This window comes from Saccostrea cucullata, unplaced genomic scaffold (assembly GCF_032062105.1).
Source record: "Saccostrea cucullata isolate Sc308-1 unplaced genomic scaffold, CSIRO_AGI_Scuc_v1 ctg696, whole genome shotgun sequence".
In the NCBI taxonomy this organism is placed as follows: Eukaryota; Metazoa; Mollusca; class Bivalvia; order Ostreida; family Ostreidae; genus Saccostrea; species Saccostrea cuccullata.
In genome coordinates, this window is record NW_026918844.1 from 1 (window position 1) to 27,758 (window position 27,758).

Consider the following 27,758-nt stretch of genomic DNA (forward strand, 5'->3'; position numbering starts at 1 on the left):
ATAACGAATTGAAAGACGTTGCTTATAGTAAAAAAAAAGAGTTTTTTTTTTTATTCAATTAATTAATCTTTATATAAGTTGTGCTAAGAGCAATAACTATTCTATGTATCTTCATTTTTTGGAAATTCAATGAAAAGAATATTATGAATTTGAATAAGTTTTTACCTAATGTTAATTGTTTAATTAATTAAAAAATACATTTTAAAACTGAAATTTTTTTCTGGTTTATTTATGTCCAATATATTAAAAATGTTATTTTTATAATATACATTGAACTATATTCAATGAAAAAAAATGCACTCTGAACCCATTTAATTTTAATTAGAAGTTGCATACCTTAATTTAAAACTATATGGAATGGTATAATATCAAATGATTTGAAATCATTATTAGATAAGGAGGCTCTGAAATATATATGTATATGTGTAAATTAATATATATTGAAGTTATTGGGTCTAATTAAAACACATGAAGCAAGAGAATTTGACGATGAGAGAGGGAGGGAGACACTTCTTGACTAAAAGACCTTGGAACCCCAACCCCCGCACTAAAACAGCATGGTAAAATGAGAAAAAAAAAATCACATAAACGAAGTTAGATAGAAGTGAGCGCGCCTATTACCTCACCACACCGTTCCCTCGCCAATTCTACGATAAAGGTTTTTCAAATATTTGAAAGCTTAACTTTTTTACCTGAATAGAAATTTCTGGGGAGTTTTGACAAGGGCGGACCCCCCACCCTTGGAAAAGATTCCTGGATCCACGCCTGCAAGCATGTTAAAGTGACAAGAAAGATAACTCTATTGTCAGAAAATTGACCAAAAAAAACTTTAAAGTGCCAAGTTAATCTCTAACAGAGATTAGTTCAAAGTATGTCATTGTGGCAGTTGGCACGGAGCGCGACATGTTACAAACTTTGAATATAATAGGCCTACCGCAGCGCCACCCGACGATTAATGACGTGTATGCATAAGTTAGGCCTATAATATTAAAAGAATATGAATACAGGAGAAAAGACAAATGTCTCCCCACATCTGATTCCGATTGTTAACGACTGAGGTAAGTTTTATGTGATGGGAATTAAAATATCTTTACACAAATTTACTTTCGGTTTGCATATTTCTCGACGAAGCTGACAAGGTCATCGGAAATCCAAACCCAATCTCTCAGCTTTAACCAACATCAGGGGACGCTTTGACCAATATTTGGGGCGGTATTTTTCTATAAAAATATTTTAGGGGGCGCTTTGACCAAAATCAGAGGACGCTTTGACCAATATTTGAGGGCAGTATTTTCATATCAAAATATTTTAGGGGGCGCTTTGACCAAACTCAGTGGACGCTTTGACTAAAATTAAGGGAAGCTTTGACCGGGACGCTTTTATTAGGGGTACGTGCTTTGACTGGCTCCCGGTCATCGAAAGTTAACGTTAAAATATACTATATTATTATACCTCATTATAAATATTCTACACAACGCGTTATCTGATTGGTTCTAGGTTATCACGTGATCGGGCCGTAAAACTTCATATTTCCCGTCGTCGGCACGCTTTTCATCATATTCCACCTCTTCGGAACACCTAGTGAATTTTCCCGCAATATAGTTCTCTTTCGTTGAACGAAAACTCCCGAGAGTAGTAGACGTCACAATAGCCTGGTTGACGTCACAAAACTGATGACAATGTGTTGAACAATGGGTTTTATAGTACAAGTTCTTTACGTTAAGAATGAAAGTGAATTTGAGAGCGGTGCCGAATTTGAAAGTTTATGTTTATTTCAAAGGCTTTGCTTGTTTCGGTATAATAAACAATTCATTGCATGAATGTTCGGGAAACATGAAGACTTATTCAGCCAAGAAATATCATATTCCCCTCGGGCGAAGCCCTCGGGGAATATGATTTTCTTGGCTGAATAAGTCTTCATATTTCCCTCACTATCATGCAATAAATGTATAATATTTCATTTTATGACCAAGTTTACAGTAAGCTTTAGACCGAAAGAAATAATTTTATTAAATGGTCGATGAATTTCATTATCACATATTCTTTTTATTTCTAGAAGTGTCTATGACCATAGAATACAACTCCAGAAACAAAGAATTCAGTAAACTTCCTCCAAAATTTCAGGTCTCACTTCAGGTTTTAATCCAAAACCAGTAGAGAGGGAACAGACTGATAATAAGTTGTTTGGATCTCTTGAACCTTTATCCACGACAAGAGAAGAAAATTGTTACAAACTGAAGAAACCAGATATGTCAACCAAACAGATAATACTGGAAGAACCAGAACATATCACTACTATAAATACTGGGTATGAAAAACTCCGCAATGTTACCTGTCTCAGTGAAGAAGAAATCTGGACAAGTGGAGAAGTCAGTGATATGAAATGCTTCAATATTCAAGGTATACTAATAAAAACAGATAAAATAAAATCACGTGATTGGCCATGTGATATAGCAGTGACAGGTGATGGAGGTCTAGTGTACTCTGATGGGACAAGAAAGACTGTGAATAAAGTAAAGAATGGACAGACAGAGGAGATGATCAGTCTATGGGACTGGTCACCTAGTAATATCTGTATCACCTCCTCTGGTGATCTCCTGGTTACCATGTTCAGTGATGATAAAACACAATCCAAAGTTGTCTGTTACTCAGGCTCCACAAAGAAACAAACAATCCAGTTTGATGAGGAGGATAAACCTCTGTATTCAGAAAATGGCTATATTAAATACATCAGTGAGAACAGAAACCTGGATATCTGTGTGGCTGACTGTGGAGCTGGTGCTGTAGTGGTGGTCAACCAGGCTGGAAAACTCCGATTTAGATACACCGGCCATCCTTCTACCACAAAGAACAAACCATTTAAACCCTTTGGCATCACGACAGACAGCCAGAGTCAGATCCTGACAGCAGACTTTAATAACAACTGTATCCACATCCTAGACCAGGACGGACAGTTTATCTGTTACATAGATAACTGTGATCTATGGATACCGTATGGTTTATGTGTGTATAAAAATAATTTGTTTGTTGCTGAGTTGAGAGGAAAAGTTAAGAAAATTAAATATTTGGAATAAACATCTTTGTATATATCTATATTTATTCGTGTGTATAGGCTGTCATTATATGGCTCTATTTTGTAAACAAAATTGTTTCATTATCATGATTATGTAAGTTATAATTTTATTGAGAACACAAGTTATTTATCTTTCAAGTTAGCAGAGTAGATAGGGAAAATGTAGCCAATTGCAATTTACCATGTGTTTACATCAACAGCAAGTTACGATATAATTATACCTCTATTGATAATACTCGAATTTGATTGGCTGGTAAGAAAACTTTAAAACTCAACAATGACTCCAAATGGTACCGTTTACACAATACTGACCTAGGAATCATTGCACGTGGGATATAATGACCCGGTCATAATTTTTAATGACCGCTAAAAATGACCGCTTAATCAAAAATTCGTTTTTGAGTAAAGTTAATGCATAAAAAAATAATTATTCGAAAAAAAACATGTTTTTGAAATTGTGCATAGTCTGTTTTGCATTTGGATACAGAATACGGTAAAATTTTAACGTTAAAAATACATTATTATGAAATGAATATAATCGTTTCAATCGTTACAATTCAGTTCAAAAGAATGTAGAGGCGGTTCTTTAATGAGTTGAATTCTGTGTTAGATTTTGTGTATAGTAATCGTTAGCTATAACAATGTATGTCGCTATCAACTAAATATTGTTTTAATCAGTAAATCATGATGCAAAAACTTACACAACTTGCAGACGTCAATGTAAACAATTTCGCTATCTGGTCTGTAGCGAATCCCGATCCCGATCAAAGAAAGAATTGATAACGGCTAGAAATTCATACTTTTCAATATATATCGGTATAATAAAACAATTAATTACCCCCTTGTAAGTTCAACATAGTGAAATAAGGACCCTCGACCTGACCCTAAAAGTTATAATTTTATTGAGAACACAAGTTATTTTATCTTTCAAGTTAGCAGAGTAGATAGGGAAAATGTAGCCAATTGCAATTTACATCAACAGCAAGTTACGATATAATATATAATATTAGTTGCCAAAGCAATTTGTAACGTCAATGAAATGATTTTTCATTGTTATGATGATATAAGATTGGATATAATTTTATTATCTGCTTGATTTCACGTTTGATGGAATTAATTGACAATCCTTAAAAATAATTCTTTTGAAGTCCTTATGACAACTTTTTACATATTCATGATATTTAAGACATAAAATTGTTGAAAAACTTGAACGGAAGTATTACTTAAATATGATTTCTTTGATGAATTTTCAATTACCAATAAAAAAAAATGTTGGATCATTTAGCTGACTTTTTTTTATGTCTAAAATGCTTTGATCTTATATAGCATTAAGTAGCGATATGCACTTATATTTATCACTACATGTAATTGCCTTCGTGGCACAGTGCTAGCTAGTGTCTACTGTATAGTCACAGAATAAAGAGTTGATCATTAAGTACATGTAATGGGTTCGAATCTCACAATGTGATGTAAAGACCAGTCCTATGGATGCGTAAACCAATGTCCTGTATCACAGTAGATGTTGACACAAAAAAAGATCCCCTTTTCTACAAATTGTGAGGGGATAAAACAGGGTCACAGTGGGGGATCAAAGTTTCGGAGAATTTCTTTAAAAAACTCAATAATACAATGGGGGACCATATTTTTACAGAGGGGTGTTTATAGAAAAATAGAAATAAGCGAAGTCATATTGATATTGAAGTATCCCCAGGAGCTTCAACCCCCCTTGAAACTGTTCAATACAAAACTAATTTGTGATTTTTAAAACTTCCAATGTGCTGAGGTGCAAATTATGGCCAATAGGCCTCTTGTTAGAGACCAGGTCTTCCAACAATCTGTCGGAATTTTCATGGGTAAAATTTGAATGCATCATATTTTGATTTTTACTCTTAAAAGATGTTAATGGATACCTGACAACTTGACTTCAGATTTTCAATCAGCTTCCCTTACTTATGTAGCTATGTACCCTTATCACTTACATATGGGATTTACGTCTTTGAGTTGATTTGGAGCAAGAGCATGATCTACTTTGAGGTTTCTAAAATGAGGGAAGCTATTGACAAACAAGTGGATGAAACAAGAACAACAATCTCATTTAAAGACGTCAACATCATTAGCAAATTGATGACACTCTATCATTAAGTAAACTGTTGACTGACTTTTTCATACTATATATACACACTCTGATGTTTAAGGACGTTGGATCCTGAGATTTTGCGTGGATTTTGGTCATGTCCATTATTTATAAATTTCTGCATCATTTTTAAGTTCTAACATTTAATCCGAATTCTACAATGCAAATTAAACTATATTCAATGAAAAATAAAAACCAGAAGTCTCTGTCGAGACTGTAGCTCTACTGGTTTGTACTTATCAAAAACCATTTCACTATTCTATGTATCTTTGTGTAGTCTACTTGTGTGCCAACTTATTTCGAAATCAAACTAAAACTGTAGAAGGAGTAGCGTGTTAAAGGAATTTCACAGATAATTATATTTTTAGTAACCATGGTAACACCGTTCATCGAAATCAAAAACTGATGCACTATTCTATGTATCTTAGTGTGGTCTACTTGTGTGCCAAGTTATACTGAAATCAGACCAAAACTGTAGAAGGAGTAGCGTTTTAAAGGATTTTCACAGAAAATTCTATTTTTAGTAACCATGGCAACACCGTTCATCGAAATCAAAAACCGATGCACTATTCTATGCATCTTAGTGAAGTCTACTTGTGTGCCAAGTTATATTGAAATCAGACCAAAACTGTAGAAGGAGTAGTGTTTCAAAAGAATTTCACCGAAAATTCTATTTTTAGTAACAATGGCAACACCGCTCATCGAAATTAAAAACCGATGCACTATTCTATGTATCTTAGTGTAGTCTACTTGTGTGCCAAGTTATATTAAAATCAGACCAAAACTGTAAAAGGAGTAGCATTTTAAAGGAATTTCACAGAAAATTCTATTTTTAGTAACCATGGCAATACCGTTCATCGAAATCAAAAACCGATGCATTATTCTATGTATCTTAGTGAAGTCTACTTGTGTGCCAAGTTATATTGAAATCAGACCAAAACTGTAGAAGGAGTAGTGTTTCAAAAGAATTTCACAGAAAATTCTATTTTTAGTAACAGTGGCAACACCGCTCATCGAAATTGAAAACCGATGCACTATTCTATGTATCTTAGTGTAGTCTACTTGTGTGCCAAGTTATATTAAAATCAGACCAAAACTGTAGAAGGAGTAGCGTTTTAAAGGATTTTCACAGAAAATTCTATTTTTAGTAACCATGGCAACACCGTTCATCGAAATTAAAAACCGATGCACTATTCTATGTATCTTAGTGTAGTCTACTTGTGTGCCAAGTCATATTGAAATCAGACCAAAACTGTAGGAGGAGTAGCGTTTTGAAAAATTGTTTACAGACGGACAGACAGACAGACGGACGGACGCATTACTATCGCATAAGCTCTTCTGGTCTCTGACCAGTAGAGCTAAAAACCGCGCTTAAATTTCAATCAAGTAGAATTAAGCTAGGGACTATATTTTGTGGCGGAAGGTTTTATAGACCAAAATGATCAGGTTTTCCCCTTTTGAACTATAACAGTACTTTTAATTTTGGATTCCAGTTGTTCCATGTTGGTTGCACAAAAAGCTGATTTTTGCAGTGAAATGTGTTATGCTGGTTCTGAAATATCTATTAAATTATTTCTTATGAATTCTTTCAACAAAGTGTGACAAATAAAGTAAATATATTCTGAAAACCCAGGAAAAAATTTAGTCAATTTTAATGTAAAATTGACACTTTTTTAGTAATATCTGAAAATTTACATCATATACCCCCACTTTGATGTTCTTTTCTAAATATTCAAGATAACTTTGACCTATTTGCTTAAAATCAGAAAAAGTTTAAGACTTTAAAATAATTTTTCTGGCTTATTAAATTTCAATGCCGGAAAAATAACATTTTATTATTGCAGAAAGGTCAAATAATTGATTATGCCAAGCAATTTGAAATTTTTTCGTCACAATTTCAAAGTGCCTTTTTTTTTTAAACAAACTAAGAGTATATTTCGTTTCATGCTTTGACTGGATAAAAATATTGGAGGAAAAACGTCAAAAATTTAATTTTTGATTAAGAAACATTTCAGAGCAAAAAGGTCATAATAAATGTACTGTAGCACCAAAAGAAGCATATTGACCCCCATTTTTTTTTAAAAATTTTAATTAAGCTATGTATGTAGAAACAAAAAATATACTTGGCAAAAAAAGTTTAAGACTTTAAATATCAGTATCGAACATCGTTAAGAGATCCATATTTGCCCTGCTCCTGATTTGTATACTTTGTATGAATTAATAAGACTGAAAACTGTTTATTACCTCCCTTTTCATTTGTTTTCAATAGTGTGTGCTTATATAGTAAGACATTTTATGAAAAAACCCACAGCCTTTCCATTCTTCAAATTTTGACACATTTAACTAAGGGTCATTTGACCACTGATACCATTACTGTACTCATTGTTTGAGTATAATAATACTCAAATATTTTATTTTTCTTAGATTAAAGACAATTTATGATAACTTCCCTTACATATTAATACATGTACTGGATACTGGGAAATTTTTGCCCTCATTTTGTTTTCGCCCCTTTCTTCATGATTGGGCGAATTCAAATTACACCAAAATTTTTCTAAAACAGAATGATACTGGTCAAAATTATTCCAGAGTGCAAAAGGGTGAAAATGACTAGGAGCCAAAATGACCCTGTATACAGTACAATAACCCTATATACATTACATGTACAGCAAACACTGTTTCAAAAGATGCTGTAGATCTAGATTGTGACACATTTGTGAAAAACTATGAATCCTTCTTACATATGCAAATATAAGTAAATGTTTGTGTAAATATTGGCTACAGTTTTCCAAATAGCAGTATAACTTAGGATTAATGGAATAGTAATAGATGTTGACAGACAAATGTTGGAAAAACATTGGACAAAAAAAAACTTCTTATAAGCCTTTTGAGCTTAAAATCTTGCATAAAAACGAACTACATCTGAGTATAACTGAACTATAATTACCGTATACACAATATGCCTTGTTACAGAACATGGATGCATTTAAATGAACAAGAGGAGCGTTTGTTATAGTTCTAAATATTTTAATATCACATACTAAGAGCAACATAATTCTCTTAACACATGTACATAAGTCATCTCACAAATAACACACAAAAATCAACATTACAAATATCTTGCACACGTTACCACACAAAATAATAACATTTATAAAAATTAGTTAAATCACAGTTTGTATTTTAAAACATAGAGGTCCTTATATATTCAGCCGTTGGCATTCTTTGATGACGCGTTCTGGTGGTGCCTCAATGGACTCCAAACGTTTCCTGCGATGAGGCGGCCATACCACGTGTGTTGCTTTGGCTGTGATAAGTCCTAACGAGATCTGAAAATACAGGGAAAGGGATGATATTGTTATTTTGATAAATGTATGTAAAAGAAATCATTGGTTATCTTAAGAGAGCCCAATGGTCATTATTTTCAGGCTATTTACAAACTTTGATCCCAAAACGAAAATTCCTTGAGGGAATCAATCTTTTCAGTAGTAAAATATTTAATAAATTTTATTTCATTTTTTCAATTCCTACTGCTAAGAAATAAACAATTCAAATATTTCACTTAAGAAACCTTTCTTGACCATGGAGCCTCCTTAATTTTGTGTGGTGGATCCAAGTTTTGTCCATCTTTCCAAAGGCCAGACAATGTGTGTGGCTTTAGCTACTACATTTCCTAAACCCACTAGATCCTGATAATGAAAAAAAGATGTGCTAAATTTTCAAGCATTTAAATAAGTAGTTACTGAGAAAACCACATCAGAATATGAACAGACACATGGATAAACAGGAAGATGATTTATTAGACTCGTACAAACAATTAAAGATTACAAGGCTCATCTCCCCGTTGAGTAAAGAGCCAATATAATTGAAAATCAAGCATACATTAATTTTTTGTTTAATGCTAATGTTCATGTAAAGCAAAGCTCACATCATATAGCTTTCTAGTAATTATGCATCTCAAGATCAACATCCATGCAAGTTTGTTTTAAAATTAAGATTTAAAGTTATTAAAAATGGACCTGCTCCAAAACCTTTACCAGGTAACCTAAACCTATTCACTTATCAATCATTATGTCTATCAGTTCCAACATCCAAAGCAAATCTGGAAGTTTTCATCCTTAGATGCATTATATATGCAATTTTTTTTTTACGATAACATGCCAAATTCATTTTAAAGCTAGTTCAAAAACATTACCCCGGTCACTCAACTTGAAAATGTCAATAAGGCTCAACATCTGAAGCGAATCTGGAAGTATGATAAAAATCATATTTATTTGGTAAAGGGATGTCACGATTGAATATTATTCGGTCAGATGTAAAATATAGGTAAAATGTAACATCCAAAGCAGGTCACATAATGTCCATCATTAGATGCACCATCCATGCAAGTCTGGTTCAGTAAGGGCTGATTGAAACTTGGGAATGAACTAAGATTACTTGGATAATATTAATACTATTTTAATTTTTTGCTGGAATTTATATGTCATGTTGTTAGAGCTTTCTATTGGTCCTAGTTTTAAGCACAGAAATGAATTACCTGCCCCTGTTTATGTTGCTCATTTTCTTGCCAACACATGGAATATACTACATCACTGAACCATGTCTGTATTTAATATCATTTTAAAGAAAGAGGAATATTTAATCTTATTGTTAAATGTATACTTACTGGTCCAAATTTGTTGCTATCTTCACTCATTCTTGCATTATCCCCCTCCACCCAGCAGTGACCTTGAGGGATCTGTATTGTCCTTTTTGTGTAATTCACTACCCTAAACATAAATCAAAGTATTATATTAATGTTGAAGCAGGTTCCTCAAATATTAATAGAACTGAAGTGAAATAGTTACAATGTAATGTGTTTGAATGTGAAATAAATTAAGGCTCGATCTGAGTATGACCTTAGACACTTTGATAACCATGACTCATGATTTTGGAAATTTAAAGCTAAGATTTAAAAACCCTCATAATATTGTACAGTTTTCATCATATATGTTATACAGTGGACCTTAAGATATCTGGAACCCGGCTATGCGAATGCTTCAGCATCCGGACGCTTTTTCATCGTGACAGAATTTTTAAATGCTTAGCCTATATTGTTTTGTTTAACTGGTGATTCAGGTATCCGGACGCTTCACATATCTGGACAAATTGACTAGGAACCAAAGCGTCCGGATAAATGAGGCTCCATTGTTACAGTACACAACTGTTTGACAAAATTAAAAAAAAAAAACATGAACAAATCTTCTATCTTGAAGATATAAAAAACTCTTAGCACACTATAAAGCAGCAGATTTGAAAAAAAGTAATTAAATGCGCAAAATATTGTTCTGCATTTGAGAATTTTACATTTCTTTTTTTTCTGCTAATTTAGTTTTTGTCACATCCATATTTTACGAAATGACATTGTTTTATAATTATATCCCGGTCAAGATTATATTTATATTGCACAATAACTTTATAAAGTTCAAGAAATACAAATTATATATTTAAACCAGAAATCTTCTAATATGGGACATGCCTGGCCCAAGGGTCATTCAAATGCAGTTTGAAAATTTGAAATTGTGTAAGAAAGTACAAACAACAAGTGCCAGGGATGGATGATTTTGTTTTAGTTAAACTATGACTGTAATTTGTTGTAATATTTGTTAAGTTTATAACAAATATTAAAGTTGCATGGAATGAAAATCACTTCGCTATAAGCATTAATTCATTATAAGCATGTTTCGCCATAACCCTGTTTTACTATACATGTATCTGGAATATTTTTTTTGAAACAGTTAGAGCTTTTTAGCCGGGCTTATTGCTCAGAGAGCAATTGCCTGCTTATGTGATCCTGTTCAAGGCAGGATGTTGACCACATAGTCGCCATTTTAAAGTTACGTGCAAAAATATAGTTCTTACTCTCAGCCGCTTTTGAGATAATACAAACGCTAAATAAAGCAACAAAAATAAAACGAATTTTTTTTCTATAAAAAATAAATATTAGTAGTAATGACTTTGAAAACTTCATAAGTCAAAGAACATAGTACATTAGCGTAAGGATTTTTGATAATCAGTTTTACCGTAGTTCTCTACACGAGGTAAAGCAGGAGAGAGAACCAGACTGGCCTGTTTGTTTACATTCAGCTGCGGTACCAGATTAATTTTGATTCTGACAAAATCGGACCGTGGTATTAGGATTGCAAAACTCACTGCCAGTGTCTTATCATTTATATTGATAGTTTTAAATAATTTTTTCATCAGAATATAAACGTGATTCATGTAAGAAATCCATTCTACTCTGTAAATGAGCCCAGCTCTCTGTACTTCTGAGTACTTTGATTTATAGCTATAAACACACATTTGAGAAAAAGTGTCAAAAAATGTTGGTGATGAATTGCTCTTTTCAGAAGACAATATCAATGGAGGGGGGGGGGGGGGGGGGGGGGGGGGGGGGGGTTAATAAAATATATCAATACTTTACCATTTATCTAAAATTGCATGTACACACAACAAACTTTTTAATTGCTAATAAGCTTGCACATTTAGAAAGTGAATAAAGGTACCCACCCTTCTGGATTATCCCAGCGTTTGTTGATTTTTGTGTTTTCTGGAATTCTGAAAATAAAAATGATTTAATTAATTAGCTCAGGATTAAGCTCAAAACTAATTTTAGCGAAGTTTCAGTCAAAGACCATTATTTGCAGGATAAAAACATACTTCTGGTCATAAAAACTTAAATGGTTAATAATCATGGCTCCAATTCTCCCCCTGTGGGTCATGTTTTGAACATACCTACCTGAGGATGCTGTAAGCCAAAATTTGTTGATATTGGCTCGGTCTTTCCAAAGAAATGTTTAAATGTCAATGCAGGACAGATAATGACAGACAAAGCAAAAAGAAAAAAAGTCAATTTAGTGTCTCATATTCTGCATAAGCTTATTGCAAATCTGAGAAACATGTGCGTATCTTGAAACAGAAATAATTATACGAACCAATTAAAATAGGAGAAAAAGATACTGTAAACCAACTTTTATTCACAACGACTTTATTTCGCGATTTACCACAGTTAAAGTAGTTCGCGACGATTAATTTTCACAATCGAGCCTTTATGGGATTTGTTGAAAGAGACACAACAACTTTAAGGACCAGTTCGCGGCAGATATATTCGCAAAGACAAGGCCCTCATGAACTTCGCGAAAATTTCTCGCACGTTTTACAATGTTCAATCTCTATATGTAAGAGACGCATGTCTAATTATCAAAAATGCAGTTATAAATAATTCTTTGTGCTTATTCAATTCAACTTACCAAAATATCTCGCACGTGAATAAAAGTCGGTTTACAGTATTCAATCTCTATATGTAAGAGACGCATGTCTAATTATCAAAAATGCAGTTATAAATAATTCTTTGTGCTTATTCAATTCAACTTACCAAAATATCTTGGCGGCATTTTTTTTTTACGTTCAAGTCTCGTACTCTTGAAGAGGTACCAATGTGGGGGAAGAAAAAAGGGAAAGAAAAAGAATTTTTCTTTGTTTTGTTACTCGATACCGCCTTTAGATGTAGAGTATACGTGAAACTTTTCTGAACACTTTACACAAAAGTTGGTGTAGAGTGTACATGAAATTTTGCAATGATGCTGTACACTTTGCACACTTTTTGTTTCAAGTTTAACTTGTCATTGAGTCATTGAAAATGCTGTACATGTTACACACATAACATTAGTGTAAATTGACAGCCCCTATCGGCCATCGTACATACTACCTTAAAAGAGAAAAATAAAGTTTTACTCTGTTTTAGAAATTGAAGTTGACACATAATTGCATCATTTTTAGGTCACCTGAGTAACTCAGGTGACCTATTGCTATCCGTTTTCATCCGTTGTTATCCGTCGTGCGTCATCCGTCGTGTGTTAACATTTGAACATTTTCAGCTTCTTCTTTGAAACCACTGAACCAATATCAACCAAATTTGGTATACAGCATTTATGGGTGAAGGGGAACTATTTCATAGTCCCTTCCCCCCTGGGGCCTGAGGGTTGGGGCCAAAACCACCAAAATTATTGCAATATTTAAAAATCTTCTTCTTTACTCCTGAACATCAAACAGGCAAAGTGTTGGCATGAATGTAATGAGCATTGAGTCCTCTACCAAAATTGTGATATTCACGGCCCAAGTATCAAGGGTTCTAATGCTAGGGCGGGGCTATATAGATTATACAGTGAAAATGCATTATTTCTTTGAAAATCTTCTTCTCTGCTTCTGGGTATTAAATAAACTAACTAAGTACATAGTTATGATGAGCAAGAGTGCCACTTCCAAAATTGTGAAATTTATGGCCCCAGGGTCAGGGTTTCTGGTATTAGGGTGGGGCTCTATAGAGAAAATGCATTAATTCCTTGAAAATCTATTCCTTTGCTCCTGGGTTTTATGCCAATGATCCAAATATATATATATTTATGATGAAGAAAGGTGCATCTAGCAAAATGGTTATTTTTATGCCCCCTGGGTGGGGTGGGGGGGGGGGGGGCGTAGGGGTTGGGGGTTACATAGGCTGAAAATAAACTAATGCTTTGAAATCTGCTCTTTAGTATTAATCAACCATTTTCTGATAAAATTTGCAGAATTTTAAAATATATGGCCCCAGGGTCAGTGGTTCCTTTTTGGTGAGCTGCACAACTGGTTATTAAGTGGAAGTGCATTTTCTCTTTGTTACTCTGATCTTCTTCTGGGTATTAAGTAAATAGAGTAAGCATGCTCAGTTTATAATTATGGTAAGCAATGGTGCCTCTTTCAAAATTGTGAATTGTGAATTTCATGGCCTCTGGGATACAACACGAACCAATTTTAATTGTTTGAAAGTTGTTACATGATACTCAGATGACCTATAAGGCCTGTGGGCCTCTTGTTTTTCTAACTTCACCTTTTGGGCCAAAACATGTAGTCATCACACTTGAGTTCTTCATGGCCCAAAATATGTACATGTATACAATTGTATACCTACTTTACAATATCACCTTCCAGGCCAACAATTCTCTTTATAAGGTACCTCTCTGGATGTCTTGGAGACCTGTAAAAGATACAGAATTTTAGTAATACGTCTAGAAGTAAAAATTTAAGGTTTTTACAGTTAAATTTATCAATAGGGCATAAAAATAATTACATAGAACTCATTGCTGACTTTCAGAAATATTAATTCAGTTATTTTATGTACACATTTTACTTGGATAAAGTGAATTTTAATAAATCTGTTAGGCATTAAATAAATTATTTGTAGTAGTTAACAGCTCTAGAATTTTACAATATCAACTTTAGTCACAGATAAGGCTGCATGGTTTCTTTAAAACAACAGAAAATCAATATCATAAAAGGAACATTTACTAATTATTTTTCCTTCATAATTTTAACAGGCTGCTTGCACAGTAGGCCTCAACTCAGAAATTGTGTGTGTGCAACAACATGTTAAAAGGCTAATAAAGCAAGTTTAACTCAGATGTTGAAGTGCCAAAAAGTAAACAAGAATTCAGTGATAAAAAAAAATCAATCGTTCAGCATCTTGATGCTATCTAGAATTTCTGCACTTCAGGTTGAAAATGAACAAATAGAACAAAAAAAAAGCATAGTGCTGCTATATTGATCACAAATTCAAAATCTATGGAGATAAATTAAGTCACAGATTTAAAATCTTGTACCAAGCTGAACACATACAGACAGACAGAGAACTGCTTTGGACAGTCCAAGTAAATTGGTGAAATATGAATAATTCAAATAATTTTATGTACTGGAGACAGCAATAACAATGATAAAAAAGTACTGTGAAATTAATTAAGGGGAAAATCATCAGATGATTAACAAGATGTGTTTGTGAAACACTAAGCGCCCGGCGGCAACAAAGTTCAAAAAATCTATTTTTAGCATATTGGTCACAGTCAAGGACATTGACCATGGTGTCATTTGAAAGAACTTAATCGGTGGAGTATGCATCCCATATATGAAGTCCCTAGCTGTCTCCTATGGTTCAAAAGTTATCGCAAAAAGTGTAAAAAGCTATTTTTAGCATATAGGTCACAGTCAAGGTCACAAGATCATTGACCTTGTCGTCGTTTGAAAGGACTTTATTAGTGGAGTATGCATACCAAATATGAAGTCCCTATCTCCTATGGTTAAAAAGTTATGACAAACAGTGGAAAAAGCTATTTTTAGCATATACTCACAAGGTCATTGACCTTGATGTCATTATTATTGGAGTATGCATACCAAATATGAAGTCCCTATCTCTTATTGTTCAAAAGTTATGGCGAAGGTTAAAGTTGACAACAGACAGAAAGACAAACAGATAAACAGACAAACAGACAGGACAAAAACAATATATACGCCCGGGATCTATCGATCCAGGCGCATAAAAAAATTACCAGGACAGAGAAAAATTATAAGGACATAAGCATTGTTTCATCAGATAATATAATTGCTGCCGACTCCTGTTATAATTAGACTATAAATATCAGATTTATCTCCCTTACAATCACAATTATGTCACGCCAACTACTGTGTGATTCATCAACACTGCACTTAGAACAACACTACGCAGAATCTGCAACTGCACGATTCATCTCTGGCTTAGGTGTGCTTGGATGTTTTGTTTTTCAGAAACTAGCTTGCTTAAAATTAACAGTAGTGCTGCAGCCACTGCATTCACATGACATTGTAAATGTAACCTTAAAGTCAACTGTGAATCTATGTCCAACTGTCATTGCAAAGTCACATTCTCCAGACACTATATACTCAATAAACTAAACTTTTTTTCAGGTACTGTATTAATCTAATTAAAAATGTTCAACAAAACTTTTCAATTGTCTAATTGAAAATGGATATGGTATAACAGGATGTTTGCAACTGTTTAATCAGTATTTTACGATTATTTAGAAAGATGTACTCTTGCACCATTATACCATGATGCATGTTTATTATAATGATCAATGGAATCCCATTCTATTACCTAAATTAACACTTGATCCATGGGCCATGAATTTGAGAATTTGGAAGAGGTGCTTTTGATCAATTCATAATCATGTGTTTATATATTAACTTTTATAATTATAAAGTACAAATATTTCAACAATTATACATTTTTGCTATCTATAATCAATAAAGCCCCATCCTAACATTTAAGAGCCCTACCCCGGTGCGAAAATTTTATAATTTTTGGTCGAGAGCTCAATTTTCATTCACCTGTTAATCAAGCGAACAATTTAACTACTTTGGAGGGGTAAAACAAGATATTTTTTAGATACTGTTTTAAGTTTTGTCCCCATGCACTCCTTAGGTCCTAGGAGGATGAGGAAATGGGGGGGGGGGGGGTAAAAATCCTAACTTTAAATTGTTCCACTTAATACCCAAAGATATGCTATATAAAAATTTGAAAGAAAATAATTATTCAGTGGTTCAGGAGAGAAGCAGAGAATTTTTGAAATTTTATGGATGATACCATCAAAACATATATATGTCACAATTATATATATTTAAAAAAAAAACCAGATAACAATAATTGAGAAAAGCAGGTGGCAATAAGTCATAGCTGAGTGATTTAATCAGGTGGCCTCCTTAAGAATTCACTATTTTTTTTTACAATTCCTGATAAAAAGTGTTGAATTCAAATTTGCCCTCAATTACAATAGTCATCATCTTTTAAACTAATTAAATAAAACATGACATATACATCTCTACAGGAGAGTTATCTACTCTAAATACTCAAGTAAAATAAGCATTTTAGAAATTATATAAAAACTTCAAATAACTCAACTGTGATCATATCAGTTACAGGTGCTTTTTCAGAAGTTACATCTGAAATGTGAAGGTGCAGATAACATTCTTTCCCCTTCAAACTATGCAGTATCATTTATCATATTTGAGTTCAAACTCTGTCATCTTTCAGCTGAGGATATAGATTTACAGGCTCTTCCCAATACTTTAATTCATTAATTTTATGCTAATTAAATAAAGCACTCAAGAAGGGATCTAATTTTTCAAAAATCATTTTGAGGACATTAAAGATCCATGTTTTTAACCCTCTGAGAGGCAAGGATATAAGTTTTTGTACCTGCATTCCTTCGTGTGAACTAATTTTAAAATGTTCCCCCTCACATTATCAGATCAATACACCCTGCCTGATACTGTGCAACACAGATGGGCTATTACGTGCACTCATTGTTTTAACTTCTAGTGCGGGGCTGAGATTATGTTGTGTGCCGTTAAATTGATTCCTATATGAACATTATCTCTGCTAGCAACACGAGAATTCCTCCTCACAAAACCACAATGTTTCCGCAATTCATATTTACAGATGCACTGAGTTTTGCGGCTCTTTGAATTGTGCATTTTTTTTGGTGATGTGTGATGCTTTGCAGGTGCTTAATGTAAGAGCTGATTAAAGTTTACAGGATCAATTGAACAAAAGAATTATCCATGTAAAAAATGAGGACAATCTTAAATAATAGGTAAGAAAAAAGGAAATGGCTTAAACTTGATCTAAAATTCTTATTTTAAATTTATTAATTATAATTTGTATTTTTAATGATCATCTTTTGAGTATTAAAGTGATTGCATGCACTTATAAAACTATTTTTTTAATTATCAATAAAATGTTTGTGTGCAGACAATGAATTATAAAGAAAATAAATTTCAGACCTTTTTTCAAACACTGCCACCTGTTTTCTTATCAGAATATAATAATTGACATATAGGGCATGATACAAATTAGATTTGACTAAAAACTCCACTGTAAACCTTTTCAATGAAATAATAACAAAGTCAATTTTTAATCCAAAAAAGTATTATTTTTTTTACTGTCATGCTGATTTTCTGTGTTTCATTTAAAAAAAAAAAAATATATATATATTTTAAATTGTTTTAATGCTTTATCTAACCAAATATACAAAATTCTGTTTTTAGCCCGTGTTAAAGATAATGAAATATTTACAATGTTTAAACTTCAGAGAACTTTGAAGATGCATAATTAAATTGAAGAAAACTGTGCTTGTTTGACCCTGTAGGAGCTACATGGTGTGTTTGCCAAATGTTTTTCCTCAACTTAAATTTGCATCATGATTATAGCTTGTTTAAACATTCGGCAAATAGGTGACCATCTGTGTTTTTAGAGAGGATGTGTTTTATTTTCATCACAGCTATTGATTCTATTATTCATTAACACTAGTGTGAAATTGAATAGTACCTAGTAACAGATTTTGTCCCATGTGCATTGTGGTGGCAAATAGAAAAAAAAAATATGTTGAGAAACTCAGCATAAAATTCTTTTGATTGGTATTTAACTTATTAACGTAACCTAATTTCTAACTACTACGTAAGGTATTGACGTAACTCACAGTTAACAAGACATTTTACTTATGCATTTATTCTTTGTAATTAGGCTAATTAACTGTAAGCAATTAATGCTTTATTCAAATAGCAAATGAAGCTGGAGGCTTTGCTGCAAAGGCAAATTCTTGTTTTATACATTGTATATACATTGTATTAGAAAAGTTTTTTTTACGAAGATACAAAACTGTGTTTTGTTTGTTTGAAAGAGGACTTGTATCACTTACTACATTAACTTCCAATATTGTGCTTAATGCATTTAATATCAAAATTATAATATTTCCCCTTAAAAGAAATCTAAACAAAATTCATAAAGAGGCCATTTGTGATGTGTATTGCAGAAACGAGGCATTATTGTATAAAACCAGGTCATGTTGAAGTAAACATCCCAAACACTGTCTTTCAAACTTCTGTCAAATACATCGTCTGAAATATCAATATCAGTTACTGTCCAATCAATAGGGAAAATCAATCAGAAAAATATTTGCTTTTGTAATCTAGGCTCTAATTGGTGTAATTAATTCTCAATATGGCACGGGAATACCGGGCTATTTCCAAGAGAAAGTCAACATTTTCCAGGGCTTACCATCTAAGTCGCTTCTATATAATCATTGGTATGGGACCCTGTTATGTCATACTAATACCAGGAAAAAAAGGGCAAGGTTGCCATAATGTATACTTTTTAATGATGATTTTAACTTCAAAGTTAATATTCATAATTGGCAACAGAATGCTGATAGTAATATGACTAAATGATGTCTATCAATATGTTTAACTGTTGAAGAGATTTATATCCAATAGTAATTTAATGCAGAACATTAAAGTTACCATTATATTGAGATTGCTAGATGAAATGAAATGGACACCCAAAATTGTGTAATGGAGGGGTTATTATGACGAATGCAGCAAAATGAATCGATTTTTTTCTGACTAATTTGGACTTCTTTCAAAAAAGCAGGTGGAATTCAAATAGACATTATGCCTCTTCCATGCCTGGTTTGTTTACTCAGCTTGCAATCCGAATAAATCCAAAGAAATCCATAACAGTGGGATGATTAACAAAGAAAGAAATCAACTTTACAAACAGCCAAATTAACGGCCTCCGGAGTTTGTCCATAATTAAAATACCCTCAGTACTGGTCACTTAGTCAGCATCATTACACGAGACTCAATATTATGGATTTCAGGTTAGCAAATGCACTAATTCCGGCCAGAAGCATTCGGACAAAAGAAATTAATTGGAGATCTGTCCACTAGCTACCTTTAAGCTAAATAACTCTGTTAGTTACAGGATTTCCTAGAGCAGATAAATTGATTTTCATACTAGTAATTAATGAGGAAGGGAGTTTATTTATATCTTTTGATGTCGGAGAATTGGTATGAGAGGAACAGATTTAAAGAAGGCTAGCTTGCACAGCAACCAAAATCTGCAAGCAGTTCTGAGTTTTGAAATAAATTAATGGCATGCCAAAATTATAATGCTGGAGTCTGATGCAAGTCTAGACAGTTAGAAATTATTCTTTATAAACCAAGCAAAATTTAAAGAACTAAAAAATTTTTATAACACATACCAACCAGAATTGCTTGGCCATACAAAATCTAGATTAGTATTTTATTCTCTATAAAGATGATAAACTGCAGGCTGAATAATGTGGTGTAAAACAATTATTGTATCTGGAAAGAATTCTTCACAATTTCTTATTACATTTAAAGATTATTAAGTACAGTCATTATGCAAATCCAACCAGTCTATTAGGATTTATATTAATTAAATTCTATAAAAGGAAACAATTTCTGAATCAAGATTCATAGTGGTGAATTGATGCAAGATTTGTCAGATGTTTCTTGATGAAACATTATATAAATATTGCATGTAGTTGAGTGTAACATTGAAAATTTTCACCCCAAGAAAACCACTGTCAACCGAGGCGCAGCCGAGGATGACAATGGTTTTCCATGAAAATTTCAATGTTACACTCAACTACATTTGAAACAGATATAACATTTTTCATCGGGACGAAATTTTTAAATGTTACTTTGTCTTGTTTAACTGGTGATTCAGATATCCGGATGCTTCACATATCCGGACAAATTGACTGGGAACCAAAGCGTCCGGATAAATGAGGGTCCACTGTACATGCAATATTTATTATTAATATTATACTGAATGTTTTATACAAATACGTATAACAGTGAACCTTGCGCGCATAAATTCTGCGCAGTCGCTATTTTTTGGAATACCACCCGTCATCAAGCAATGTTGACTGTTGCAAAATTTGAAAGATTTCAATTAATTATTTGAAACAAATTTGATTCCCTCCTTATTTTCTCAAAATTTAGATTTCAATTAATTATCAAATTTGATTTCTGCATTTAGCACAAGATGTCTGACATGCTGATGATCACTGGACAATTGAATTCATTTAACAAGTTGGCAAACAATTACTAAAGTCTACATATCCTGCTAAACCTTATGCAAATAATTAGTGTATTTTTATTTATTTATTGTTTTAAATCAAAATACTAGCATTCAAAGGAAATTATTATCACTATGGTTGAATGTGCATCTTATGATGTTGCAGAAAACATTACATGAATGCACCATTAACTTACTGCAACAACCAGTCAACATCAAAAGTGCACTGCTACTAGAGCGTAAACAGAGGAGAAATTTACGGGAGAATTTTACTATGCAATTTTGATCATGTGCACCAAGTAGAAACTTCATTTCTTGCCTGTTATAAATATTGAATGACAGCTATAATCATTTTCTAGTGGTGCACTGCAACACAACAAGGTCACGTTGTTATATTTACTGCAAACTACAATGTTTCTGCTCAGTGACTGGTTGCTCATAGTATATAGTTATTACGTAATTGAAACATATATTTTTTTTTTCAGGATTGAGAATTCTTGATCAAAATAAATAAGGATAATAAAAAGTCATTCATTTCATATTTGCAAATATTTCTTCGTTTTTTTTTTTCAAATTATGTTTCAATATTTGTGATGCTTTTATTGTTTTAAGACCCAAAAATATCCAAAATATTAAAGTCCTTAGTTATCATTAAAGAAAATTTAATTAAACAAAAAATAAATTATTAATGAGCCATATATCAATACAGTGCATTGATACTGAATTTATCTATTTTTTGTATTTTTGGTAATTTTTTTTTTTTTTTGATTGATAAGTATGGATTTATTTTTGGATATTTTTGTATCAATAGAACTTGAACATGTAATTTAATGTTGCCTTGACATAAGAAATGTATGTCTGCAGTGCTGTAAGATTTCCCTAAAATGTATATAACACATACTGATAAAAACATATACTACATACTGTACTGAAAAACTGAAAAAAAAATCTTTCCTAGTTTTTAAAACTAAATGTAAAATTTTACCCCCATTCCATTTTTAAATATTTGGGATAAACAGTAAATAGTATAATCAATGACCCTGAGTACAATTACCCCCATCTCATAAAATTTTATGTCCCTTATCACAAATACATCACTCAGAAATTCAATATCCATCAACGAAAAATGTGAATATTCATAAAAATAAGGCCACAGTATTTCTGCTCGGCATTCATATCAAATGTTCAATAATAACAATTTTTTTCAGTACGATGAATCAATGAGTTATAAGGATGAAGGTGTATAATGATTGTTAAGGACATGCCCTATCTAAGAATCGGCCATCATTAAACCCTGCGTTAATCAGACACAACCATCAGATCTCTTTGTCTTCTACATCCAGATAATCTGGGATAATTGAGTTAATCTCTACAAATAATTCACCGCTTGATTTATGGGTGGATGCTGGATTTTTAGTGAAACCGATCATAGATAAATTTTTATTGCTCTTGTTCTAGATTGTCACAATTATGATCTATGTATAGTCTTGTTTCCCTTTAAAATTATAGAGTATGGCATAATTCAGATGTCTTTTAAAAACTGCCTCTTATGATTTCAATTTCTCATATGTAAAATGGGATACATCTGATCTCTTTCAATACCCGGTACATGTATAATATTCAATATTTTGTATGGCATACTCTGAAAATTCAATCTCTTTTGAGTTAAAATTCCATTATCTTTTCCTTTTTCTCTACACTAGGTCAATTAAGCTTTGATTCCTTCCTTCAGATGAATATACAAATTTTTTTAGAAATTCAGATCTTGAAGCTTTGACCAAAAAAGAATTACTCCTCCGAAAAGATTACTCATTTAGATCTATCCCGTAAAACATTTCTCTCACAGCCAAAAGCAAAAGTCTGCATGGTTGTATTGACCATGATGTTGCGAGCATGTGAAGAATCTCTTGCGTATTCATGATTAGGCAAAAATTACCACCATTGCTAGCTGTCAACGAAGGGGTTTTTTGGCTCAGGAGTTTTCAAGAAATCTTGTAACTAAATTAACACAATCGCGAGAAGCCTTATCTATGTGTCATCAATAGAAATTCGCTATTGATCCAACTCCATAAAAAACACTATATCTCTCTATCTCCCAGAACAATTTGCTATTTTTTACACAGACTGATTTCACTGTTGGATAAAACTTGAGATAGAACTTCTGGTCTAAGGATTAATTCATGTAAAAAGTTAAGAAATTGTAAAAAGAATGGGTAATTTTTTAAGCATATAGTTGATAACACAAAGGTTCTGTTTAACTCTATTTCTCACAATACCATGTGATGATGAAATTGGGACATTATTTTACATTCATCCCTTCAATACTTTATATCAATGAATCAAAGTCTTACTATGAATATATACTGAAAATTCTAAATACTAGCTTTCATAATCAGCAATAAAGAAATATTTTTGCCATAATCAACTAAGTTAAAATTTAAACGATTGATAATGAAAAGAAAAGAAAGGGGGAAATACTTTTGAAGTCGCTCTCATGGTTAACTTAATTTCCTAGTGATCAGTGTGATGGATGAAATTGCTTTTCTCTCAGTATTTTGTTTTTAAGTTATTATATAGCTAGTTTATAAATTTATGAAGTGCACATTCAATCTAATTCTTTTCTTTTTACTAAAATCATTTTGGGGGTAGGTGGGGGTGTATTTACATGTATTTATTACAGTTGGTTTTTTGGTGTGGAAAAGGTCAATCTTGAATTTGTCAAGGCCAGGTCCCAATAAGCTTGTAATATATATAACTAATTAATACAATCCTTTCAAAACTAACATATTGGAATATGTGTAACTTTCTTTATATACATGCTGTATTCATGTTTGGCAAAAAAAAAATTCTAACTTGATCTGTTACATTCAGATCAGTTTTAAATTGCTTAATGTGCTTGTAAATTAATCTTAGTAATGTCCTCTTACTTTCCAAACAATTTACAGAAATACAGTGATGGAACCAGAGAGGAAAACACTCAAAAACATTGATTGAACTAAACTTTTGCCTCCTTTTGGTAATCAAAATTTTGTTGCATAAAGCAACCCATTTTGAACAAGCATTAGAACATTTACTGGTAGTTTAGAAGGTTGTTGAGAAATACTATATGCTTGTTGAAGGAGATTTGGCATAATTCTCCATCATAATGGAGTACCGAGAAACTTTGGCCAATTATTGATCGTGTATAGAGGAAGAGGACCAAACTGGCATAGCCCGTTATACTCTCCAGTTCTTTACTTAATGCTCGTCACTATAAAACACTCGAATAAAGCACCCATCAAATCTGGGACCATTTCTCAAATCATTCCTCCCTCAACTACTAGAAGGGGTAAGAGGGGAAATAGATTATCAAGGAATATCTAACATGGAAAAAATATCTCTCTTGACTCTGGAAATTAATGTGCTTTTAATTGTGTAACCTTGGAACTTATTTGATTCCTAAGCTACATTATTTACAAGAGGGTGAAATATTTTGGAAATTAAGTTAATGATATGTATCTACTTTATTTTGGATTTCAGATGCGTAGAAGCTCTTGGAATCGGCAAGCACTAAAGTACCCCTTGATGCTGTTTGAAAGGAACATGTTATTACATTAGCATCTCAGGGTAACAAAACATTCAAACCACTGCTGGGAGTGGGTTAAAATTACAAAGAGAGAGCCTGCAAGACAAAGGAGTCTAACATAAAATGTACAGATTTCTGTGAGCAGACGGATTTGTCAACATTTCTTCAGCAGTGAAAAGCATGTTGAATGCTTTCCAAGGAATGCAATTTCTGGACAAATTATCTAATATTTTTCAATGAAAATAAAAAAAAATTGCAATCCGTCTGCTCATTTTTCCATTTCCTTAAGGATTGATTTGATTGATTCAGAACTGGATAAAATGTTCTACATGCTGCTGGAAGTGACTCGATCTGAAGTATTTTACTGTTGCTAATCATTGTCTTCCAATTAGCTTCCTGTTCTGGAATTCATTATGCCTTAATTAACAAAAATGAATCTGCACAATGTGTATGTGACTGATAGAAAGATTCATATTCAATGGAACACTTAAACATGAGGTTTAAAGAGGCGACATGCTGAAAGTGGGAATAGACTTGTCTGTTCAACTTTTCAGTTTTCTTGTCATGAATTTTTTGTTTTCACACATTGTTACCTTCAAAAGCGATGCAACAAAGGACAGAGATTCAAACTGGGCATCTGGATTATGTCCGGAAAATTGTACGTGTAAAATGATGGATTACCCAAAATACAGGAGTTTTTTCAACAAGACTGTGGTATGTATTGGAGCAGACTTTGTGAACAATGTATTTCCAGAAAATGTTCCATTAGATGTACAAATCTTGGATCTATCTCACTGCCATTTAGTACGTCTCAGCTTGAAATTACCATTGAAAAATTTAAGATTTTTGGATATTTCTTTCAACAATTTAAAAACGCTTGACAGACAGATTCACAAGCTAACAGCTCTCCGACAACTTATCATTCAGAATAATAGCATATCGTATCTACAGAATGGTGCATTCAGTGGTATGATGTTCTTGGAAGTACTCGACCTTTCAAACAATCAGCTGTACTCCATTGAGCCCCATACCTTTGGCGGATTGAATTATCTGAAAAAACTCCACCTTCAGGGAAATCGCCTGCGTTATTTGTCTCCTCAGTGGTTTATCAGCATGCCGAGCCTCGGCTGGCTTTTTCTGTCTAACAATTTAATTGGCCGCCTTAAAGCTAATGTGTTCGAAATGCTTTCTGGCCTCTTTACAATGAAGCTTGATGAAAACAGGATTTCGCACATCGATTCTGGCGCATTTAATGGACTATCGCACCTGAGGATTTTGGATCTGACAAATAACCAACTTCAAACCATTCCAACCCAGGAACTCCATGATCTTCCATTGCTACAGTACCTTTACTTTGACAAGAACCCCATTCTACGTATTCCATATCATGCCTTTCATTCTGTGAATCTGACAATGTTGACAATGAGTTACATGCCCGAACTAAAAGTTATTGAAAAAGAATCATTTTCAAATCTTAAACATTTGGTGACTCTACAACTTCACGATAATAGTGAACTCGTCTATATAGATCCTCAAACTTTCACCAATTGTGCACGACTGAAAAATTTGTATCTCCATAACAACAAGTTAGGAAGTGTGTCTTCCATCTTAAAAGACAGCCTTCCAGCACTAAAAACGCTACACCTATACAACAATGAACTAGTGTGTGACTGTAATGCAATGTGGATAAAACAGGAAAATCTCAAGGAAAAAGCAAATAGGACATATAGATCTGTACTATTTGGGGACTCCATGCTTAAGTGTAGTGCACCTTCAAATAAGAAGGGCAAACTGCTGCGAGATTTGCCTTTATCGGATCTCAATTTCACCTGTGCACCCATTTTAATTCCTCTTTTTAAAAACCATTACAATCTCAGCATTGGAGAAGAGCTTCATCTGGAATGTTACACCATGGGGTTACCTTTTCCCCAAATAAGTTGGCGATTACCCAACAAAACGATTCTTCGCAAAGAAAATTTACAATCAGGTCGATATAAAATTCATAATAATTCGACATTTATTCTAAAATATTTATATGAAACAGATACAGGAACTTATTCCTGTCAAGCTCAGAGTCCATCCGGATTTGACGTGAGATCGACATACGTAACTATCAACAATAAGCCTGTCCGGATTTCTCCAGAATTCGTGGCTGGAAACTTCATAACAATATCATGGAACGGAACTCGCAATCAATGGTCCATGACAGGTTACGAGATCCATTATAGACAGTCGGACAGACCTGACAAATTTCAAATCATTCCATTAGATAGAAGACTTAGACAGTTCCGCTATACCTTTACCAATCTGACCCCTTTAACGACCTATATGTTCTGTATTGTGTACGTATTTGAAACAGAATTGTATACTGTTCATTGCACAAACATAACCACCAATGATCTCGATTTCAATGAGATGGGAATAACGCACATAAATTCTAAAATGGTGATTGGTGTTGTGACGTCAATCTTCATGTTGTTGGTTCTGGGATGTTGTGTGTTTGTGATACGTCGTGTGGGTAAGAGAAAAGACTACCTAGAGCCGCTGTACAGTAACGACACAGAGAGTCTTATGGACGTAATTCCCTTAGAATCAATGTATCAAGGGCAGACAACTCCCGCAGCATGCTCTTCCCGCACATCGCTGATTCAATCACAGGATTAGCTTCCAACAGGTGCTATATGACAACAATGGCAAATTTTATCGCGATTGTCAAATTCAAAATGATACAATATACAAAGTTTTACAATGGCAATGAAAATGTTTTACTAAAAACTGAAAATCAAAGTATTATAAAAATGTGTGTTCAAGTGTATATGTTAGGGCATTTTTTTCTGTCTTTTTTTTAATAAAAAATTTGAAATAAATCCTTTACAATAAATATGTAATATATACTTTGTTTCTTTTGGTTCTGACTTTGGCCATTTCATTCCCCCATTGTTTATTACCAAAGGAGGTTTTTTTTTTATTGTGGGTGTGTATTTTTATTTTATATAATTTTGTTTGTGGTAATATGGGGGTTTTTGTATGCTTTCTCTCATATTCCACTTTGAAAATCATGGTGTTATATATTCACAATCTTAGATTAAAGAGAGAGGAAAAAGGAAGCAACTATTCAGAGAGATGCATATTAGAGAAAAAAGAGAACGATTTGATACGATATCCCTTAGATGTCAAAAATGATGCTTTTCAACTGGTATAAAATTAATTGCAGTAG

The 27,758-nt window shown here is 33.0% G+C and overlaps 3 protein-coding genes across 6 annotated transcripts in view; 2 read left to right on the forward strand and 1 right to left on the reverse strand.

Moving 5' to 3' along the window:
- Positions 1 to 1,192: 1,192 nt before the first annotated feature.
- On the forward strand, positions 1,193 to 4,310 carry LOC134272192 (uncharacterized). Of its 2 annotated transcripts, XR_009993146.1 has the most exons (3): positions 1,193 to 1,421; positions 2,057 to 3,195; positions 3,989 to 4,310. XR_009993146.1 is itself a non-coding variant. In XM_062754444.1 (2 exons), exon 2 carries the CDS (start codon positions 2,250 to 2,252, stop codon positions 3,072 to 3,074), a length of 825 nt encoding a protein of 274 aa, XP_062610428.1. In that variant the 5' UTR covers positions 1,193 to 1,421; positions 2,057 to 2,249; the 3' UTR covers positions 3,075 to 3,248. The 2 variants fall into 2 exon arrangements, 1 of the variants encoding a protein (XP_062610428.1); XM_062754444.1 differs by lacking the exon at positions 3,989 to 4,310 and having other exon boundaries at positions 2,057 to 3,248.
- A 3,872-nt stretch (positions 4,311 to 8,182) lies between these two features.
- The window catches only part of LOC134272223 (mitochondrial inner membrane protease subunit 2-like), a 29,085-nt gene continuing 9,509 nt past the window's right edge, over positions 8,183 to 27,758 (reverse strand). The window contains exons 4-8 of one of the 2 annotated variants that reach the window (XM_062754483.1): positions 14,194 to 14,259; positions 11,757 to 11,804; positions 9,874 to 9,976; positions 8,779 to 8,896; positions 8,401 to 8,536 (exon numbers count right to left, since the gene is read on the reverse strand). In XM_062754483.1, coding sequence (XP_062610467.1) covers positions 8,801 to 8,896; positions 9,874 to 9,976; positions 11,757 to 11,804; positions 14,194 to 14,259 — 313 coding nt within the window. In that variant the 3' untranslated portion in view covers positions 8,401 to 8,536; positions 8,779 to 8,800. Of the gene's footprint in view, positions 8,537 to 8,778; positions 8,897 to 9,873; positions 9,977 to 11,756; positions 11,805 to 14,193; positions 14,260 to 27,758 lie in introns of both variants that reach the window. The other variant, XM_062754474.1, reaches the window with a different exon arrangement.
- On the forward strand, positions 17,307 to 27,382 carry LOC134272206 (leucine-rich repeat neuronal protein 1-like). 2 transcript variants are annotated; one of them, XM_062754455.1, is made up of 2 exons: positions 17,307 to 17,683; positions 24,496 to 27,382. In XM_062754455.1, the coding sequence occupies exon 2, from the start codon at positions 25,055 to 25,057 to the stop codon at positions 27,203 to 27,205; it is 2,151 nt and encodes a 716-aa protein (XP_062610439.1). In that variant the 5' UTR covers positions 17,307 to 17,683; positions 24,496 to 25,054; the 3' UTR covers positions 27,206 to 27,382. The 2 variants fall into 2 exon arrangements, with proteins under 2 accessions (XP_062610439.1, XP_062610447.1); XM_062754463.1 differs by lacking the exon at positions 17,307 to 17,683 and adding an exon at positions 23,931 to 24,304.